Consider the following 14,044-nt stretch of genomic DNA (forward strand, 5'->3'; position numbering starts at 1 on the left):
GTTGCTATGGTTACCTGCAGTTTAATACATCCACGGCATACCTATATGTGAGTCCTACAAGCCAATTAGTCTGTGTTCTTATTTATGGCTACTAAAGGATCACAATTAACTTGACTTAATAATGCATTAATGCTACTCGTTTGAGCTTTATCTTGTTAAAAGTATTGGGGAATATATGAGCCTTAGTCTATTTGGAGTGCTTTCCTGGGGTGTGTTTCTGCCGCCTCAGTTGATCCATACTTTTAATGTGCCGACTGAGGCTGCTGACTGTTGGTCACTAGGGAGCTCATAGCTGCGAAAAACACAAAACAATGAGGGGATGTACCTGAAATGCCATTGTCCGTTATGGCCCATGGACTGCACCAAACTGCCTGCTAGTGTGTTTCTCCGCATCTGTACCACAACAAGCCACTTCACCTCTCTTGAAAAGTCTATCATCTATGGAAATGGGACCTCCACACTCCTGTGAGCACTCCGTGGGGTTCCACATACACTCTCTAGCACACACATACACACACACGCACACACGTACACAAACAATCATACTCACACATATTGAGTTTAGGGCCTGCCACCAAAGAGCAGGGAGGTTAAACAGATGGCATCGGTTGTATCTGTTACGCAGATTACCCAACACACACACGCACACCCATTCTGCAGCAACCGGCTTTGTGAGTTCACCTCATTTAACTGAATGGTGTTTTTATGAGGCATGGCAACATTAGAGCCACCCACCGCTCTAATCTATCCCTTTCTGTTCTGTTTCTAATGCTGGACTGGGAGCACTTGGTCTGAGTGGGCAAGGCTAGACACACCCAAATACACTGTCCTGTTTGTTTGTGTTATATACTTGAACTGGACATGATTGATGTGGTAATAGAAGTGTCGGAACATATAGTGTTTTAGCATTTATTGTCATTCTGTGTAATTATCATTCAAGACTCAATGAAGAAGAAGGTAATGCCTGGACACTTACTGCATGCCACAAAAGTTTAATAATGAAAATGTTTTGATCCTATTTGGCTCTTCGTCAGGTCAGAATGCTTGAATAATGAAAACCATACACACATATTTACACATTATGGCATGGACGCCATAGCACTGACGAGCTCAATGATGGCTGGTGTGGTTCATACAAAAATATAGCATTTACATTTCAATGAAGCACTTGGAGAAAAAAAATGTAAGGCTGGGCAATAATTCAATATGATCATTTATCATCTTTCAATGGAATCCAACGTGGTGATGTCATATCTAGAGATATCTAGATACACGTTTCCGTCATTTAAATGGATAATGTCAAGCACATACTCACTGAACTTTCTAAGAATATCTGAATTTATAATAATTTTGCTCGTGGGAAAATCCTGGGATATGAACTGACCTACATTGGGGCAGAAAATGTTGGACATGTCGTCCAGCCCGAAGAAAGAAAATACATAAGGAAAACACAATAATACATAAGCCATACTTCTGAATATCAAATATGTATCTTATTTATACACATTATATCCGATTCAGCATCACATTACATTTCAGACTCGTACACATACACAGGGCCATCAATTATCATAAAAAACAGATAGAAATCTGCTAGTTCTCCTTTCTGACTGGCCTACTAAGAGCTGTTGTAATATAGTCAATAAACCCACATCTTTATGACATAATGGCCTTTTCAACATCAATGTGCAAGCTGATAATTTAATATATACAATCATTTCATTTTAATTGCGTTTCTTGATTTTTATGAAGGCAATACTTTAATTTCACTTACAGTTGATGTTAGGCCTTATGCGAAGGCACAGTTTTTGGCATAGAAGTGTCTTGAGACTTATGAGTTTCATATTGTTAAACGATAATAGGTGATAGCTCAGTGATTTTTCATCTGTAGTTTTAAGCCAATTGGCAAATGCATAATTAAATAAGCAACCAACACGGGCCATATTGGTTACTTATTTAACCAATATGGCCCGCGTTGGTTGAAAATTGTCCATGTTATATCTGTACTGGAAAAATATTTACCTGCCTGTGCTGCCAGGATGCCCAAATGTAACAAGAATTTCATATGATTTTTCATTACCATAGCAAACAAGTGAGTTACTTGGTTACCGTATGAATGTTGGATGTTGCATTATGAGACTATTGGAGGCCAAAATTACATATATATCGCTACATAAGACAATTGGCAAATTATAGGTTTATAACTAACAAGTAGCCCTCAGTCTAAAGGGCAACTTGTACATAATGGTGTTGATTACTCCTTGACAGGCTGTATTAACCTTGTTCCCTTTATCACATATTTCTTCTACTGTGGTCTCTTTCTCTCTGCTGCATGTTCTCTCATTATCCACCTCATTCCTGACTGTTTCTTTATTTATCTTTACTTCTCTTCACTTTCCTCATTATACCTGCCTTTTATCCTTTCCTCTCGTTGTCTCTATGATCTCGTCCAACCCTGTGCCTTCCTTAAACCCTCCACCGTCTCACTAACCCCTGCTCCTTCTCTCCCTCCTAGCCAGCAGATTTGGATGCCTGGGTAAGCAACACTACCATTGCTGGTGCCTCCTATTTAAAAAAATAAAATAAAAATGTTTTATCCTCTCTACCTCTACCTTTCTCTCTCTTACACTCTCACTCTCTTCTCTATTCAAATGTCATGTTTTCTTCGTGCATTAAAGCGAGGCTGTGAGTGCACTGCTGCCACCATTCCACACAACAACACTTTGGGAGGTATTCAGCTAGAAAATTACACATCATCTGTGCTGCTAGCAGAGGTGATTTTACACACAAACACACATTCACACACAGCCCTTAAGCATCAAACAGCCACCGTAGAAAGAAAAAAGTGCAGTGAACATAGTATGGGGATTTGCAGATGTGCTCTTTGGGGATGCATGTGCCTGTTAAGTTAGGATAAGATTAGATTGGATTACAATGAAAGTAATGTCAGTCTGTGCGTAAGTGTGCGTGTCTGTGCGTAAGTGTGCGTGTCTGTGCGACTGTATTCACCATACCAGCAAAGAGCACAGAAGATGAGTAGATCATCCAGAGAAGATGGTGTCGCTCCATCTGATCTATATCACGCTCACTAATGCACGACTCGGGTATAGCATCTGTCAACATTACACCATGGCATGACACAGTATTTTCTCTGTGTGTGTGTCTGGGTGTATGTTTGTAATACACACTATTTCAGCCCTACATAAATCTATGCCCCATTGCTGCCTTTTTCTGCCCCACTCTCAGCCAGCTTCATTGTGTTCATGCACCATATAGTGTTCATACTGCTGCAGCACTGTTTCACTCATTACCCTTATTTGTCCGAATCAATGTGTGATCATGAGTGCCGCTATTGAAAATCCTTTCAATAAGAGATAATTCAACCCTCCTGTGTACACCATGTGCATGTTCCTCTTCTTTTGTGCATTTAGCCATAGTGTGCGATTCAGATTGTACAGCTGTTGAGGTCCTCCTTTGAACTGCTGCATACTCTCCACAGCATGACCAGACTTCTGACAGATGCACTACGATCCTGTACCAAGCTGCAGGGATTTTTGTGCATCAATTCAATTCAGTTTGTGTTAGTCGATTTATATAAAGTATGTGATATATTTGATATTATGTTTTCATGTTAGGACACTGACCCATATCTTAGTGCAAAATGCTGCTCACTCTGTGACTGACCATGCACAATGTATAATGATCGCTATTATATTACAAGAGGAAACATTAGTTATATTAGGATTGAATAATCTAGAAAGAGATGGATTGACGGATTAGTAATTAATGAACAGTAAAAGACATTTGAGTTGGTGGCATGGTGAAGGATCGTAACTATGTTCTGATACCATTTTGTCATCCAAATTCTGATGCAGATACCTGCGTATAGGCTGATTTGAATATTCAGATACCATTGCTGACATTTTCTTAGCCCTGGCTAACGTAACAGCAGCACCCCCAGCACCTGCCTGATTAGAACTGTGCATGTCCAGCACTCAACGGAGATGAGAAAGAGGCGAGATGGCTCCCTCGTTAGCCTCATCAATTTTGGACGCAGATTATTCCGGAGCTGATGGTTAAAGAAGCTAATAAATGAGCCATCTCGCTTCTTTCTCACCTCTGTTGAGAGTTAACATGTGCAATATCGTACAGGCTGGTTGTACGTATAGTGTAGCAAGTGACACGTGTTTTTGTTGTTCCTGTGCAGCGTAATTGATAAATGATATGATAATGTGATATGGGATCGGTGTATAGGCTTGCATACTAACAAATACCCGTTCCAGGATTTTAGGCTGTACCAGAGGCATTTTGCGATACTGGTAACAGTATTGGAACAACTCTAATCACAGTACAGTAGTTTGCTTGTCGGTCACTTACACAGATGTCTTGACAATGCTCGCAATTGTTTTAAATTTTGGATTGCCCATCTTCTTTTACTATTCCTCTGTTATCTTCTTTTTAAAGCGCTGTAATAGCTTCTCATCACTCTTTTGCTGGTTCTGTTTATGGTGTTATTTTGATAAATAATTATCATAAAGGAAACCCTTTTCATTCCACTTTGTGGGGTTGTGTGATGATATTGACACATTGGGAAGCCTCATGCCATTAAAACAAGATGTCTACATTGCGTCACTCATGTTACGTCTTCTAGTGAATCTTTTCTCAAAAAATAAATCTTGTACTTCAAACCCCCTAGTGCATGCACATTTCTGAAGCTGAACTGGCAACTTGTCTTCACAGTGCATCTTTCTGACGTCTGCCTCCTATCTTCCTCTGCTTGCATGCTGCTTCTCCATGGCCCAAACTGTTGGTCTTCCTACAGCCAATCTGCCATCTTGCTTCCTGTCAAAGTTTGGCTCAGCGGGCATATTAAAGCCTATCGCCTCATCCTAACGCCAGCATCGCCATGTCAGGCCCCGGCTCCGCTGTGTCAGTCACATGCCGCCTCATTAGTTTTGTAAGTTCTGTTACATTTGATGGACCTGCTGTAAAACAGCCATTTTTTATGTTTTTACTTTGTGGCGTAGGTGGGATGTACTTCTGTACATATTAGTATAGATTTCCACTAAGCATAATAGATGCCATATCCATACAGTAGTGGATTTATGAGGTAACATATGTGAAGTAACACTGTGATAAAAAATGCTTTGAAAAAAACATGAACCTGCAATTTGATGCTATAATCACCCTCTGTGGAGGGATATAATCCTTTTACTGCGGTCTCCTAATACATCCGTGCTGTTAATCTGATTTTAAAAGAAACTATTTGATGTCTGTTTTGTTTGCGCTCTGCTACAGAAAAGACGTATCTTATTCCCCCTGTAGCTTAGCTAGCATTTAACTTGCATTTGGTAAAAAATGTGTTACATGTCCTTACTGTAATATACATCAGTGGTTATGCATCTGCTGATAAAGTTACTTTTTACTACAATATAAAGTAGAGTTGATTGATACTTACAATTATATTTACTATAGTTGGGATGTATTCAACCAATTTTTCTAATTTCTCATATTTTCTGCGTCTGTTGTGCAGTGAGAGCAATGGGTTTCTTTCTTCTCCCTTCAGCATTTACCTCTGGCTGGTGTCCCATGTGTGTGGCATGCTCATAAGCTAAGAAGTGAATGTGATGTTTTATATCATTCCTTTCAGTAATTCTAGCTACTTAGTAGCTATGTCAAATGAGAAATTTTAATTAGTGCCTGGATTGATTTTCTTTTCCTCCTTCTTTGCCAGGCAGTCAGAATTGAGTATTTACAGACAAGCTTACACAGGTCATATTAGTCTAGTAAATTGACATGTGTCAATATAAACAACCTCTACAACAGCGGTTCTTCATAGTCAGCCATTTTTTTTACTTTTTATTAAAGCAATGTTTTTTATTTATCCTCTGTCTTCTTTTGTGTCTTCTCCTCTCTCTTTCCCGTTCTCAGGCAAAACAGCTGACGAGGAAAGAGAAGGAACTGGCCAGCATATCCAGCTTCTATAAAGAGCAACTAGAAATACTGGAGAAAAAGGTAAGAACCTTTTATCCATCTTAAAAACACGTATACCATTAAAATGAAATAGCCTAAACTCATCGGAAAGGCTTTTCCCTACAAACATGTTTCCTCAAGTGCGTCCATTAGTTGCATTGCATTGATTTCCTTTCATGACGTTTGATCAAATCATTCTTTTAATTGGGGAGTTTAGAGAGCAATATTCTAGCACTTTTAGCATTCATTTTGACATGCTTAACGGGAGACCTTACTAACAAGATACAATCTTCCTGTAGGCTTTTATTGAAAAGAAGCCGTCACACATAAGGAATATCAAACAAGTCTTAACGTAACATATTACTCACTCTCCTTGGGGAGTAAAATCTCGTTGAGACACAAGACACTTATTCCCATCTCGGAAATGTCAAGCCCACATACCAATGTCAAAATGAAAATGTAAATGAATTGAAAGTTTCAGCAGGCAGATGAGAGTCACGACTCACTGTTGATGGACCAGCACTCAAGAGAGGTTTCACAGCGTTGCCTCACTCAGAGAGGTTCAGTTGTCTAATCAAATGTACTGTGGTTTTCTCATCACTCTGTCCTTTAGCCAGCAACCCTGTGGTCTTTTTTAAAAATGGCAAAAAAAAAGCTGTTTGTTGGCTGCTTTTAAGAAATTATGACCTGAGTTCCCTCCATCTAAGCACTAATGTGTCGTTGATATTTTGCTCCCTGTAAAAGCCTCAAGTACGGTGATTTGATGAATGTTGTTTGACTTTTGAGGAGCAAGGTTGGTACTGGTGTACAATTTTAGGGCAGTAAAAAGCGCATTATGCTTTTAGGAATGGACGGAGAGGACAAGAGGTGGGAGAATGAAATTACAGAGTGCAAGTGAAGTAAAGAAAGGAAGGAAACTATCAGAAAACCCAAATGACCCAATAAAAGTATGATGTAGAGGAAATCTTTTTTTATTAAGGATACATATTAACTGAAAACAGCAGATGAAGGAAGGTGAAAGGGAGGAAATGTACAGGTAGACACACATAGACTCTCCTTCCTCCCTCATCCTTCAATCCGCTGTGTGTCTCCCCTCACATTAACAACTCACCCTCCAGTATTCAGGCACCGTTTTGGACTTCACTCCCCCTCCATCGCTCTCCCCGTCTCTCCCTCTATCCGGCAGGGCCCATAAGGCAGACGGGGGACCTTATCTGGTCCCTGGCACTCGCCTCCTTTAGGCCTCTGAGAAAACCTTTTACATAGCCAAGTTAAATGGAGGGGCCCCTGCACACCGCGCAGCAAGCAGCACACGCTGCAATGCTTGACGGAAGAGACTGATTGGCAGAAGAGTGGAGGATGCTCTATCTTTCTCCGCCGCAGTCGCTTTTTCTATCGCTTTTTTCACCCCTCACTTGCTCGCAGCTGACCTGCATGCGAATGAGGGAGTGAGAAAGAGAGGGACTGAGAGCGATAGATAAAGAGGCTATATGGACCGTGCATTAAACAGTCTATCCTGAGCGGGCGTCCGTCTCCCTCCTTCTCTTCCTTCATTTTCCAATCTAGCACTCCATTCATCCAGGCCTCCTTTCATGCCCCCCCTTTCCTTTACCCTGCCTATTTTTTCTCTCCTTTCACACTCTCATACCTGTGGCAAATACCGGTTGGGCTGAAATAAATGGCCACTTAAACGTTGAATTGTGTTTTGCATTTATGTATATGACCTGTGTCAGTCACAATTTGAAACAGTAATATGCCTCACTCTTCACATACATTAAGATCAAAGCATGTGAAGACAGCTCTGTGTTACTCTGTCAGGGTCTCCTTCACCATCTGTAGTGAATGCAAAAAGATATAAAAGGTGTTGAACGCCATTTTCTATGTGTGAATCTCAGTCTGTGCTTTTATTCTTGGAGAATCTCACAGGGCGGAGCTCTTTCAAACTACTGTATTGTTTTGGTGCATAAAAAAAAGAAAAACATGCACACACAAGCAGACACTCATCCGCATGCAATTGCCATGATGTGTTGATGATCTGAGGCAGAGATTTAAGCCAAATGCAAGAGCAGTGAGATTAGAAGGAGAATCCACTGGTAATTGGTGTGTGATCTTCGCCTGAATCAACATTTTACTTGGGCTTAGCAGCAGCCCCTTCTAACAGGCTAATAGCTCTGTGCGTGTATGTGTTTGTGTGTGTGTATTTGTGTGTGTGTTTGGTTGATTACCTGTATGAAAGGACACACAAATACACTCTGTGTGTCCAGTTTGCTTAAGGGATGAATGACGATAACAGACTATTGTGTTTGTCCAAAGGCTGTGGATGTTATTAGAATCCACTACTGACACAAATGCGTGTGTCTTTATTGTGACAGGTTTGTGTGTATGCTGTCACTTCAGAGGTAATTGTGATAGAGTGGCCAATCCACTGCACAACTTTGCATTTCCCCTCTTCTACGCATATACAGATTCACACACTAAAAGACATCCCTAGACTGAAACAGCCCCCAAACACACCAGTACATCCTCAACTTCTCCTCACTCCCAAATCCTTTCCTCCCTATTTATTTGTGGATGCCTCCCTAATCTCTTCCCAGTGTACAGGTGGAGTATATCTGTCTCCCTGTGGCAACATATCCTGTGACTCTGTAAACAAGTCTCAGTTTAAAATTCACCTCTTTTAATCCCCCCCCCTCCTTCGTCTACTGCTCCCTACGAAAGAAAAAAGACAAAATTAATCCGTCTTCGTCCAAGCGAGGAGCGTGAAACCACCCCTCCCTAAAAATCCTGACATCAGCCCATCTCAATCCACAGCTGCTGGAGGGTGTTCATACGAGTGTTCATGCAAGGATCATCTGAACACAAGCATTCATATACAAACCAAGATTTAGTCACACACCTGCATGTATGCAAGCTTACACGCACCCGCAGCACGCATGCACCCACACTAATCCCCGCCACGAGTCTTTCCAACACCCCCAAAACCTTGCCCCCCATTGAGGGTTATCACCCCCTCCCTTTCTGTCTCCCCACATTGGGCTTTTGTCCCCATGGGTGCAAATGACTGGGAAGAGCTCAGAGCATGTGTGCCAGTGATAGTGCTGCCACTTCTCTGGTGTCATGAGAGCTGAGCTGGGGCTGTTGCTCTCGGTCTGTTCTGTCAACAGACACACAAAAAAAAGCAATGTTGAAACACACAAAAACAACACACATCCTTGCGGTCCCCCAACATTTCCGCTGGCTAAGATGTAGTCCAAACACACATGTCTCCTAATTTTCCCCATATTATATCTGCTGTATTACCAAAACCAGAGACAATATAGTTGTAACACTAACTTATGTTCTAACATACCTCCCATAACCAATAAAACTAACCATTTTGTACATATCCATGGATAAAATGATAGAGTTGTTTGACTGTTAGTGTGCGTTTGTGAGAGAGAAAGAGACTAAATTATCTGGGCAGAACAGGAAATGTTAAATGGTTCCAATTTAGAAGAGACCCCACATTGTGAATTCCTGATAATTCTCCAGAATACATGATTTACAAGTTTTTACGTTGGACGCGCTCGTGGTAGAGACAATATTTTTCTTTATGTGGCCATGTTTTACCAAACCAGGCAATAAGGGGAATTAAATGATTTCATAGTTTTTATGGATTAGAGCTGCATACCCTAGTGCAGTGGTTCTCAACCTTTTTTCAGTGATGTACCCCCTGTGAAATACTTTTTTAGCCAAGTACCCCCTAACCAGCGCAAAGCATTTTTGGTTGAAAAAAAGATGTAATACTAAGCGCCATCAGTGTCTGATTTATTAAACTGTCAACACTGACGATTGCATTGTTGCATTAAATTCAGTTTATGAACTTACACATATTTTATTGAATATTTATTAAATAACAATTTTTAAAGGATTTTTGAATGGGTGCTAATTTTAAATATATATTTTTTAAATCTCACGTACCCCCTGGAGTGCCTTCACGTACCCCCAGGGGTACACGTACCCCCATTTGAGAACCACTGCCCTAGTGTACGGATTAAAGGTATGAGTATATATATAAATCTATGTATAAATCTTTATTTTTCCAATTTCATCAGTTTCTTTTATATTGACGCTGTGATTTGTGCAGTTAAACCAGATGTTGTTATTTTAAGTTGTTTTTGTTGTTGTTTTTTTAAAGATTTTTACAGTTTCAATCACCCAAAAACTTTGTCTTGGCATTATATGGGTCAAAACTAGGTTAAAGGGGTGGGAAGTAAGAGCTGGAAAAGAGAAGATACCCACCATGCTAACATTGCTAAATGTTCTCATTTGTTTATCCTCTTCTTATTAGGAAGGACTTTATTAGCTACTGCCTGACCCCACCAAACCCATAACATAGAGCCTTGATCTCAGCAGATAGAGGTTCACTTTACCTCTTCCTGCTGCCTCCCTTGCTGGTGCCCTACTCTCTGTGTCCTGAATAATCTAAAGCACCCATGGGTACAAGCCCCTGTGGAGCCTTTTTTATCTTTGCTCCAATACTGGATGTCCCACAAGGCAAACAGACTTTCAGGTTTCAGCTCAGTTTTCCTCTGTTGAGTGTACCCACTGAGTCGTTGACCTGAGGCTAAAGGCTAAGACGCTAACATGTGGCTAACTTCTTAACACAAATTCCCAGGGGGCCAGCCCCGTATTAGCTAACTCTCCTTCAGTAAGAAGAGAGACTTACTCTCTCTCTTTAAGGTCTATAAACCCAGGACTTGATTTCTAGCACTTTCAAATGATGGTATTTTGTTGTAATGTCTGATGCTTAGTAGATTAATAAAGCACCTGAGCAGGGGTTCTGAGGTCTGGAACTGTCTTTTGTTCAAAATTTACACGATTGGATGAAGTATGCTTCATCTCTTTGGAGCTGCAGTCAAGGTGTGTTATTTAAACCTAGACCACCTTTTTGCAATTCGGAGACTTAGAAGCAAGAGGAGTAAAATCCTAAATCCTGTCCTGAAAACATAACTGGCAGGGATAAAATCTTATACCTCGGGAATTTTGGAATTGTTAAAACCGTGACAAACAAACAGGGAAACAAATTTAGATGACATAAGAAATGTTAACTGTAGTTGGACAGATTCATTTATTTCTGTTCTAATCTACGTTGTCTATATTTTGGTTCCAGGTCGCTGAATTGTTACCACAATCTTTTTTCAGTTATTCTAATAGGTGTTGTGCTAATATGTCTGTTTCCGAGCCAATCAGAACTTTTAAGTTATCTTCCTTCACCAAAACCACAAGAATGGCCCCAAACATGGCAAAGTACGGATGTTTTTTGTAAATCCTCTTACAGAAGCAACTCTTAATTTGTCTTATTTCTTCATTCAACTGAGGCAGTTTCTGGTATTAGGAAAATTGAATATGACTGGACGGATACTTAAACTGTACTGATCTGGTTAGGGTAAAATAGCCTCTCCCCCTACATACTAGACTTATGACTTGTACTTTACTGTCTCTTTAAAGAACAGGAGAGAAAAGGATTGAGGGGCAGATTATTACATTGTAGTGCATACTAGGAGATAGGATTAAGGAACAAGATGGCTATGACATTACTTGAGTCTTTTCCAACACCAGACATTCAGCTCAGGAGAAGCATGTCTGCGGATCAGCATGAAATAATGAGATATGAAAATGACTTGGGGCACTGGAGGAGTAGAGGGCTAGGGATTGTGGAGGAGGTTTGTGTCTGATCCCATCTCTCTTTCCCTGCTCAGTCACTTCAATTATCTTTCTCTCCTATCACCCCATCTATAGGGAATATAGGGAATAATTAAGTAAAAGCGTGAGCGCCGTAGTTATTGGTTTAAAATGGTGATTACTGCGCAGTGAATGTGTATGAGAGGCTGGCGAGACAGATTTGCCTTGTGTTTGGTGCATTCTAGACAAACTGCATGAGTTTCATATGTTTTGACGCACTGACTGTAAGGTGGTTATCTTACAGAGCTGATGATTTTAAACACACTGTCAGTACTGCGGCTGTAAATACTTCACACTTTATATATCTTATAACAATCTATAAAACTACTTTCTTCCTAGTTAGTGTAGCTCTGACCACAATACAAGGTAGTTAACTCTGTGACCACTCATTGCTCCTGTAGAGGTGTGCTTTATGTGGCCTAACCCTCTAGGCACGGGCCCCACCTGTGTAGCAATTGCTGCTTAAATGCCACTGTTTCTCGCATGAAATAAAAAATGATAGAGCACCAACATGCTATCAGCATTCAGATTTGTAAGCAGCACTGTAACATTCAAAGGTCACAATTTTAACAAATGTGACATTAAGGAAGGTGCTTTATGAATTTTTCTTATCATCGTTGGCTTGAATTGAAGCTAAAAAAGTGTGGTAACGTTATCTAGATAATGCAAGTTGTTAAGCTCTAATTCATTGGACTTGATTTGAAGACTTAGACAATGTTGTTTTTTATGTTTTGCAATGATGTAATGTAAAAATTGTATAATGTTAAAGCCGTAATTAAAAGCAACATATGCCTGAGCAGCCCACTTGATGTTTTTAAAATGTAAAGTGAAGTGCAACTTCTTCAGAGCTTTATAATACCACTGAATGGATCTTTCTCTCTGTCTTTGTCTCTTTGCCTCCAGAACCTTGACAACTACAAGCAGACAGCAGAACAGTACAACGAGGCAGCAACTAAAGCTGAGGCCCACATCCGGTAAATACTGTGAATTACTTTGCAACACCATTTTCTGTGGAATGAGCCATTCAGTATACTTATTAAATTGTTGCTACTTACTGCCTCAGTACTTTTATATTTTAACGAGCCTATCACAGGCTAATGCAGTTTGCTGAATACGCCTGTAAATAACATATTAGTTGAGTGTGTGTTTTTTTCTCTGGACTAGCCCTGCACATCAAAAAAAAAAAAAAAAAGCACACCTCAACACAGTGGAAGACAGAGAGAGACCAATTCCGACTAGCAGGATGTCCACACAACAGTAGTCAGAAAGTAGATGTGTGTGAAGGCTGGTTGCAATGTTAGCATGCACCCTCTGTAGCTGCCTGACGGTTCAAACCTTCATTTTCACACAGACAGTGTTGAGGCTGAGTGATAATTTACTGTCATCACTTCTTGTCTCTCATATAATAGTATCTAACACAATTCTCATATTATTGTATCGGGGCTCGCTAGCATTTTCCTCTTTAGATGAATGACAAGTTAAATACTTCTGACATCTGTCACTGCTCAGAGTTTTGATTTTAACTTGAGAATTTATACATTTTTTTTAAATTCAGGATTTTGAGCTACTAAATACAGTATTTCAAACAATGTGTTAAACATATTTTTGAGTTTTTCATCATGTAAGTTTGTCATAACATTCATACTATAACAAAAAACTGCCTAGATATTCAGGCGATAATTATTTAGGCAGTACTTTCATCTATGTCACCTGCTTCTGTTAAGTGGCCGCTCCAAGTGTACCTATTATCTACTAAGTGCAGTATATTTTGACCCATATTAACATGTTTTTTTGGCACTATAATAGCCTAATGGATAATAGATCTTTAACAATTGCTGCTTATTTTTTCTTTCTTTCTTATTTCTGTTAAGGCTGCTGATTTCTTTATCTATTTTTTTCTCTTTTTATCAAAATTAGACACGGCAAAGAAAACTGAAATATACAAGAGCTTCATTGTATTCGTTTTTTCAGTGTATTCTCCTTAGTGCTCAGAGAGACAACTTGAATTGTTTGAAGCCGATAAGCTGGTTTGGAATATGCAGTTTCTGTTGTGAATGGGCGCTGGATTTTATGTATGGATTTCTACAAAAATATATATTATATTGTATACATTCTTGTAGCATATTGGGACTCTCTCCCCAATCTCCAATGTTTACCATGAAATTGACATTAACATCCTCGCCTTTCTTATGAATTTTTTATAATGAAGCATGTTGCACATATTATCATTTGTCTTGTGGCCACCACCAGCTTGGTAATCATGACAATAGATTATGGAAGACTTGGCTTTTTAAATGGCCCCATTCTGCTGGTAGCGAAACAGAAACAGCACGATTTCACAAGAAGC

At 39.9% G+C, this 14,044-nt stretch overlaps 1 protein-coding gene across 2 annotated transcripts in view; it reads left to right on the forward strand.

Annotated features, from left to right (window-relative positions):
• chchd6b (coiled-coil-helix-coiled-coil-helix domain containing 6b) overlaps positions 1-14,044 on the forward strand; it is a 56,018-nt gene that overhangs the window by 14,341 nt on the left and 27,633 nt on the right. For both annotated transcript variants that reach the window (XM_054617465.1, XM_054617466.1), the window contains exons 5-6: positions 5,932-6,015; positions 12,601-12,671. In XM_054617465.1, the coding sequence (XP_054473440.1) occupies positions 5,932-6,015; positions 12,601-12,671 (155 nt within the window). The remainder of the gene's footprint in view (positions 1-5,931; positions 6,016-12,600; positions 12,672-14,044) is intronic.

This window comes from Anoplopoma fimbria, chromosome 17 (genome assembly GCF_027596085.1).
Source record: "Anoplopoma fimbria isolate UVic2021 breed Golden Eagle Sablefish chromosome 17, Afim_UVic_2022, whole genome shotgun sequence".
Lineage (NCBI taxonomy): Eukaryota > Metazoa > Chordata > Actinopteri > Perciformes > Anoplopomatidae > Anoplopoma > Anoplopoma fimbria.